The sequence below is a fragment of the Streptopelia decaocto genome, assembly GCF_964273445.1.
Source record: "Streptopelia decaocto genome assembly, chromosome: 28".
Classification (NCBI taxonomy): Eukaryota; Metazoa; Chordata; class Aves; order Columbiformes; family Columbidae; genus Streptopelia; species Streptopelia decaocto.
The window spans coordinates 63,013-71,893 of NC_138683.1; the positions used below are offsets into that span (position 1 = coordinate 63,013).

The 8,881-nt window shown below is 57.8% G+C and overlaps 1 protein-coding gene across 1 annotated transcript; it reads right to left on the bottom strand.

Moving 5' to 3' along the window:
• On the bottom strand, nt 1-8,617 carry LOC309450771 (trypsin-like; the record flags this gene model as incomplete). Its single annotated transcript, XM_082073914.1, has 9 exons — nt 1-153; nt 2,210-2,346; nt 2,603-2,850; nt 4,846-5,005; nt 6,116-6,357; nt 6,455-6,558; nt 6,831-6,887; nt 7,019-7,107; nt 8,500-8,617. The coding sequence occupies 9 exons, from the start codon at nt 8,615-8,617 to the stop codon at nt 1-3; spliced, it is 1,308 nt and encodes a 435-aa protein (XP_081930040.1).
• Between the last annotated feature and the right edge of the window lie 264 nt (nt 8,618-8,881).

Sequence of the window (8,881 nt, forward strand, 5' to 3'; positions counted from 1 at the left end):
TCACCCCGTCCTGACGAGCCTGCGGATCCAGGGGACGGCGCGGCAGACGTTGGAGTAGACACCGGGCTGGCCGCGGCGGCCGCAGACGGCCATGCCCCAGGAGACCACCCCCTGCAGCACCCCCTGGCACTCCAGGGGGCCACCGGAGTCACCCTGTGGGGACAAGGACAATGCTGGGGACACCACAGAGCCGCCACAGACACCCCCAGGGACGGGGGGCGAGGAGAAGGTGGGTGGTGGGAACCCATAATTGGTGTTGATGTGGCTACATACTATGGACCTTCCCCAGATCCTGGGGTCAAGGAGAAGGTTCTTGGTGGAACCCAACCCTTACATGGACCCATCTACAAGCTGTGGCCATCTCCAGATCCTGGGGTCAAGGAGAAGGTTCTTGGTGGAACCCAATCCTTACATGGACCCACCTACAAGCTGTGGTCATCTCCAGATCCTTGGCTCAAGGAGAAGGTTCTTGGTGGAACCCAGCCTTACATGAACCCATCTACAAGCTGTGGCCATCTCCAGATCCTGGGGTCAAGGAGAAGGTTCTTGGTGGAACCCAAATCTTTTGTTGACCCATCCATGAGCTGTGGACCTTCCACAGGTCCAGAGTTCAAGGAGAAGTTCTTGGTGGAACCCAATCCTTACATGGACCCACCTACAAGCTGTGGTCATCTCCAGATCCTTGGCTCAAGGAGAAGGTTCTTGGTGGAACCCAGCCTTACATGAACCCATCTACAAGCTGTGGCCATCTCCAGATCCTGGGGTCAAGGAGAAGGTTCTTGGTGGAACCCAAATCTTTTGTTGACCCATCCATGAGCTGTGGACCTTCCACAGGTCCAGAGTTCAAGGAGAAGTTCTTGGTGGAACCCAACCCTTACATGGACCCACCTACAAGCTGTGGTCATCTCCAGATCCTTGGCTCAAGGAGAAGGTTCTTGGTGGAACCCAGCCTTACATGAACCCATCTACAAGCTGTGGCCATCTCCAGATCCTGGGGTCAAGGAGAAGATTCTTGGTGGAACCCAAATCTTTTGTTGACCCATCCATGAGCTGTGGACCTTCCACAGGTCCAGAGTTCAAGGAGAAGTTCTTGGTGGAACCCAACCCTTACATGGACCCATCTACAAGCTGTGGTCATCTCCAGATCCTGGAGTCAAGGAGAAGGTTCTTGGTGGAACCCAAAGCTTACATGGACCCATCTACAAGCTGTGGCCATCTCCAGATCCTGGGGTCAAGGAGAAGATTCTTGGTGGAACCCAAATCTTTTGTTGACCCATCCATGAGCTGTGGACCTTCCACAGGTCCAGAGTTCAAGGAGAAGTTCTTGGTGGAACCCAACCCTTACATGGACCCATCTACAAGCTGTGGCCATCTCCAGATCCTGGGGTCAAGGAGAAGGTTCTTGGTGGAACCCAATCCTTACATGGACCCACCTACAAGCTGTGGTCATCTCCAGATCCTTGGCTCAAGGAGAAGGTTCTTGGTGGAACCCAGCCTTACATGAACCCATCTACAAGCTGTGGCCATCTCCAGATCCTGGGGTCAAGGAGAAGGTTCTTGGTGGAACCCAAATCTTTTGTTGACCCATCCATGAGCTGTGGACCTTCCACAGGTCCAGAGTTCAAGGAGAAGTTCTTGGTGGAACCCAACCCTTACATGGACCCATCTACAAGCTGTGGTCATCTCCAGATCCTGGGGTCAAGGAGAAGGTTCTTGGTGGAACCCAAAGCTTACATGGACCCATCTACAAGCTGTGGCCATCTCCAGATCCTGGGGTCAAGGAGAAGATTCTTGGTGGAACCCAAATCTTTTGTTGACCCATCCATGAGCTGTGGACCTTCCACAGGTCCAGAGTTCAAGGAGAAGTTCTTGGTGGAACCCAACCCTTACATGGACCCATCTACAAGCTGTGGCCATCTCCAGATCCTGGGGTCAAGGAGAAGGTTCTTGGTGGAACTCAAATCACACTGGAGGGACCTCAACCTCCCATTGGCCTGTCCATGCTCCAGGCTCCACCCCGATCTCCACGGCCCAATCAGAAGCTTGGTGGTGGGATCCCAAACGTCCTACGGACCCACCCATGTGCCGCAGCCCTTCCCCAGCTTCATGGCTTGGAGGACCCCAAACCTCCCATGGTGCCACCTTACCCAAGGGTGAACCCAGAGCTCCTACCCACGGGTGGTGGCCGAGGCGGCGCCCCCTAGTGTACCTGGCAGGAATCCACGCCCCCCTGGGGGACGCCGGCGCAGAACATGTTGGGGGTGATGGCGTTGCCGTAGGCCCTGGCGCACGTGTCCTCCCCGAACGTCTGGATGGCGGCGCAGTGAAGATCTTTGGGCAGTTTTGCTGCGAATCGAGGAGGACGGAGGGTGAGGAGGGGGCGGGGCCATCACGTTGAGGTCATCACGTCAGTGGTTGGGTGGTGGCCAATGAGATGGGAACCAACCCCAACCGGACGCCACTCTCCGTGGTTGGGCAGAGCAAAGGTGGCACCAGGTGGTGTTTCCCAACCCAGGAGACAACGTGGCCTCCTCGTTGAGCCCTCCCCGTTGACCAATCACCTTCCTCCACCCACCCCGGGTCATCACCACCAGCCAATTACCTCCCGGGGACTTGGTGGTGCCCCATCCGGACACGGTGCAGCGCATCCCCTCCCTGGGACACTCTCTGGGCAACCGGATCTTCTTGACGGTGTCGCTGAAGCGAACGGGCTTGTTGAGCCTCAACAACATGAAGTCGTTGTCGTTGCGGCCACGGTTGTAGTTGGGATGGACCAGCGCGCGGGTGATGGATCGCACGGTGCCCGTCCCGTCCCGTAACGTGGCCGTCCCGATCAACACCCTGACGGAACTGCCCGGGGGAGAAGGTCGAGAGAGCAGGAGATCAGGAGATGCACCAAGACATGGCCTCCAGGGTTGGACATCAAGGAGAACGTTGAGGTGTTTCCACTGGAGCTTCTATTGATGGAGGTGATGTGGCCGTGGGACGTGGGACAACCTCATCCCTGGTGTCACCATGGGGCAACCTCATCATTGATGTGGCCATGGGACAACCTTAGTATTGATGTGGCCATGGGACAAGCTCATCATGGGACAACGTCGTCATTGATATGGCCATGGGACAACCTTATTGCTGATGTGGCCATGGGACAACTTCATCCCTTGTATGGCCATGGGACAACCTCATCCCTTGTATGGCCATGGGACAAGCTTATTGCTGGTGTGGCCATGGGACAAGCTCATCATGGGACAATCTCATCCCCGATGTGGCCATGGGGCAACCTCACCCCTGATGTGGCCACGGGACAACCTCATCATTGATATGGCCATGGGACAACCTTATTGCTGATGTGGCCATGGGACAAGCTCATCATGGGACAATCTCATCCCCGATGTGGCCATGGGGCAACCTCATCCCTGATGTGGCCGTGGGACAACCTCATCATTGATATGGCCATGGGACAACCTTACTGCTGATGTGGCCATGGGACAACCACATCGTTGACACGGCCATGGGACAACTTCATCCCTTGTATGGCCATGGGACAAGCTCATCATGGGACAACCTCACACCTGACGTGGCCATGGGACAACCTCATCATTGATATGGCCATGGGACAACCTTATTGCTGATGTGGCCATGGAACAAGCTCATCATGGGACAACCTCATTGTTGATGTGGCCATGGGACAACCTCATCCCTTGTATGGCCATGGGACAACCTCATCATGGGACAATCTCATCCCCTATGTGGCCATGGGGCAACCTCTTCCTTGATATGGCCATGGGACAACCTCATCATGGGACAACCTCACCCCTGACGTGGCCATGGGACAACCTCATCATTGATGTGGCCATGGGACAACCTCATCCCTTGCATGGCCATGGGACAACTTCATTATGGGACAACCTCATCCCTGATGTGGCCATGGGGCAATCTTATTGCTGATGTGGCCACGGGACAACCTCATCATGGGACAACCTCATTGCTGGGGTGACAGGACGTCCAAGTGGGGTGAGGTTGGAGGACCCACCATCAGCTCCTCCAGTGTCTGGAGCTCCAATGCCCTCTAGAGGTACCAGCACCTGGACATCAACATCTGGTGACACCCACACCCTAAACACCAACATCTGGACACAACCATGTCCAGAATGCCAAACATCTGGAGATAGCAACACCTGGCTATGGGACATCAAACATCTGGGACTCCAAGATCTGGACACCCCAACCTCTGGAGGTACCAACCTCTGGAGACCCCAACCCCTGGGGCCACCAACATCTGGAGGTGTTGACATCTGGAGGCTCCAGACCCTGGAAATGCCAACATTTGGGGCACCTCTTTGGTTTCCACCACTTGGAGGCGCCATCGTCGGGAACCATCAACATCTGGTGCCACCAACATTTGGAGGCTCCAATATCTGGAGATGCCAATATTTGGGGACCCTCTTTGGCTTCAACCACTTGGAGGCGCCATCGTCTGGAACCACCAACATCTGGTGTCTCCAACATCTGGAGATGCCAGCATTTGGGGACCCTCTTTGGTTTCCACCACTTGGAGGTGCCATCATCGGGAATCACCAACATCTGGTGCCAACATCATCTGGTGCCAACATCATCTGGTGCCAACATCATCTGGAGGACCCAGACCCTGGAGATGCCAACATTTGGGGACCCTCTTTGGTTTCCACCTCTTGGAGGCGCCATCGTTGGGAACCACCAACATCTGGTGCCACCACCATCTGGTGCCCCCAACATCTGGAACCCACCCCTCACCTCGTGGCCTTCAGAGGCCATGGGAAAGACGCCATTGGTCCACGGCTCCACGGCATCCCGGAGCCTCCTTACCTGATTGGCTGCTTGCAGTGGGCGGCGCTCAGCACCCATTGGTTGCTTATCAAGCTTCCCCCGCACAGGATCTGGCCCCTTTTGATGATGGCGACCTGGAAGGGGCGCTGGTCGATGCGACAGGGTACCCCCCCGATGATCCGCTCCTCCTCGTTGGGTGCTGAAACACAGGGGACAACGGGCGACAAAAAGACCCCAAAAAATGATGATTTCAAAGAGAAAATCGAACGATTCTGGTTGTTCAGCCTTAAAATACCCAAAATAATCTCTTGGGGTCCCAACGGACTTTGTTTTGGGGTGAAAAAGAGGCGATTTGGGGACTAGAAGCCAAGTTTGAGGTGGGTCTTGGAGGTGCCGTTTGACTCCACGTCCTGCGCGCCCATCTCGAGGGTGACACCCCCACGGGTGACACCCCCAGGAGGAGAACCCCCCCCATGTGTGACACCCCCATGAGTGACACCCCATGGGTGACACCCCCATGAGTGACAGCCCCACGAGGAGACCCACCCCCCATGAGTGACACCCCCACGGGTGACCCCCCTCATGGCTGACACCCCCACGAGGAGACCCCCCGTGGGTGACCCCTCCACAGGTGACACCCCCATGGGTGACACCCCCATGGGTGACACCCCACGAGGAGACCCCCCCCATGGGTGACACCCCCATGAGTGACACCCCCATGAGTGACACCCCCATGAGTGACACCGCCATGAGTGACACCCCATGGGTGACAGCCCCACATGTGACATCCCCATGGGTGACAACCCCACGAGGAGACCCCCCCCCCATGGGTGACACCCCCATGAGGAGAACCCCCCCATGTGTGACACCCCCACGTGTGACATCCCCATGGGTGACACCCCCACGTGTGACATCCCCATGGGTGACAACCCCACGAGGAGACCCCCCCCCATGAGTGACACCCCCATGGGTGACCCCCACCCAGGGGTGACACCCCCATGGGTGACACCCCCATGAGGAGAACCCCCCCATGTGTGACACCCCCACGTGTGACATCCCCACGGGTGACAGCCCCACGAGGAGACCCCCCTCATGTGTGACACCCCCATGGGTGACACCCCCATGGGTGACATCCCCCATGGGCGACACCCCCATGGGTGACATCCCCCATGGGTGACGCCCCCCTATGGGGGACCCCCCTGCCATGGGTGACGCCCTTATGGGTGCCACCCCCATGTGTGACAGCCCCATGGGTGACACCCCCATGGGTCATTCCCATCCCGGAAGCCACCGGATGTCACCGAGTCACCGCTTATCTCCACGGGTGTCGCCACCTTGGCGAGTCCTCCTGGCCCGAGCGCCGAGTGGGCGGTGGGGGTGACGCACCCCAAAAAGAGCTGATGTGCCCATCCCCCGGCCTGTAGGACCAGCTCAGGGCCCCTCCTGCCTCCGCGGTGACTCCGCGGTGGGGCGGGAGGTCGTTGCGTCAACGCGCCGGAGAAGCCCTGACGCGGGGAAACGCCGTACGAGGAATGCGAGTCCTTCCGGGAGCTGGAGATGAGACATTTCGGTCCCATGGGGTCAAAAAGAAGTACAGAAGGTCCTCATCTCCCTTTGGATGGTCCTTTGGTAGAGAAGAAGGTCTCACCACTTCCAACGTGGATCTCGCCGTCTTCGAGGAGGCATCTCCCCCGGCTTCACGTGGCTGCAGGACATGGGCGCCCGTTGGCGTTGGCCAACGTTGACGTTGTCCTATGTTGACATTGCCCTTAAAGACCAGGAGGGAGCGTTCTGAGGTGATCCCACCACGTCTAGAAGATGAAGCTCCCATCCTCTCCTTGGGGACTTTATGATCAACAAGGTTTGCGGGGTGAAAGCCCTGACGCGGGGAAACGCCGTACGAGGAATGCGAGTCCTTCCAGGGAGCTGGAGATGAGACATTTCGGTCCCATGGGGTCGAGAAGAAGTACGGAAGGTCATCATCTCCCTTTGGATGGTCCTTTGGTAGAGAAGAAGGGTCTCACCACTTCCAACGTGGATCTCGCCGTCTTCGAGGAGGCATCTCCCCCGGCTTCACATGGCTGCAGGACATGGGCGCCCGTTGGCGTTGGCCAACGTTGACATTGTCCTACATTGATGTTGCCCTACGTTGACGTTGCCCTACGTTGACGTTGCCCTACGTTGACGTTGCCCTACGTTGACGTTGCCCTACGTTGACGTTGCCCTTGAAGACCAGGAGGGAGCGTTCTGAGGTGATCCCACCACGTCTAGAAGATGAAGCTCCCATCCTCTCCTTGGGGTCTTTATGATCAACGAGGTTTGCGGGGTGACCACCCAAAGCTCCACTTGGGTGCCCACTCGAGGGCGCCCCAAAGCCTTGCGACGTGCCCCTTGTGTCCCTCCTGGGCTCCATCTACAGCTTCATGCAGCCAAGGCCTATTGGGAACCTCTGCCAAGACCACCGGAGAAGACCCCAAACCCTTGAGTTGGGTCCAAGTGGGATGAGACAAGATTTACCCCAAAACCAAGAGAATCATCCCCAAAAAGACCTTGTTCTACGAGGTGTCCTCATGGGTGTTGCGCCGGGTCCTCCACGCTGTGATTTGGGGCCGTTTTGGGGTGAAACAGTGGTTGCCACATCCAAGGGTTGACCACTTAGTGCTGATCCCGTCCCGTGGCACCTGCGGTCGCCTCCCGGCGAGCGTTGGGACATCGGAATGCACTGGTGGGACTGGTTTGTACTGGTGGGGATTACAGCCCGCGCTGGGCGGCACGGGGAGACGCCCGAGTGCCGCGGCGCGTGGAATTCGCCACCATCCGGTCCCGCCAACGTTGCCAAGATCGGAGGGTGGGAACCACCTCCCCGCCGACGCTCATCGGAGAAGCATCTCCTGGTCACCCCATGGAGACCAACACGGGGGTTTAGATCCCAATGGAGTTCCTTGGAGGCATCTCAGCGGCTTCCATGGGGAAGGTGGAGATGTGGGCAAGGGGAGGTGGTGGAATCCATCCCTCGGCTTCCCAAAGGCCGTTGGCAACCAGAAAGCCCCAACCAAGGTGGTGTCTCCATCCCAAACGATCAACCTGCCCTTCAGAAAGCGGTTCTGGGAAGGTTATGGGGTGAATTGTGACCTTGCTCCTTCTCCGTGGGACTTGGGGGTTCCAGGTTCGGCTCTGGGGGTGCAGATTTGGGGTGAGAGACACCAAGATCAGGTCTTGGCATCTGATGGTCAGAATCATGGCGCTCCTCTTCCCACCCTGAGATAGACCCGTCCGTTGGGTTCTCCTCCAGCTTTGGAGGCCAGAAGAACATGAGATGTTGCCACCATGATTAAGTCTCCCTGGGGGACACTTTTGTCTCCTTTTCGCATGAAAATCCCAGCGCAACGTTCCAGAGAAGGGAAAGAACCTCATCCCGGAGCTCCTGGGACCCCCGAGGGGACGTTGGGACTTGTCCTCCGCGTCACTTTTGGGGACGATTCTCCCCACCGAGGGCAATCGCTCCACCTCAGGTTTTGGAACCACGGGGCCTGATCCGGATCTTCCCAACGGCCACATTCCCATGATGATGATGATGAGGAGGAGGAGGAGGATGCTCCTCGTTCCCACCCCACCCCATTGGACACGTTTGCCCCCATGGAGGTGCCCATGACCCACCTGTGGGTTCCCCCCATGGCCACCGCTCGCACTCACCACCATTGGTGCTGTTCCCTTGCAGCAGCGCCCGTGCCGGGGCGCCCAGGAGGAGCCCACCAGCCATGAGGATGAGGATGGAGGTGAAGCCGAAGGCCCTATGGCCATCTTGAGCCATTCCTGGGGGGAGAAACCAACTTAGACCAGCCCTCGGGTGGTGGGAAGGACCTTGGTGGCATCACATGTGGGATGGAGGCGACCAAGATGTTTTGGGGTGTCATCACCCTTATGGAGCTTGGGGTGGGCTTGGAGCATCTTGTCCAGCGTGATGGGTTGAGTTTGGTTCTTCCCGTGGCAACAAACCCACTGGTGGGAGCTTGGGAAGGTCCCAGCGTCCCGTGGAACTGGGAGACCCCACCTCAACTGGGATGGGGAGTGAGTG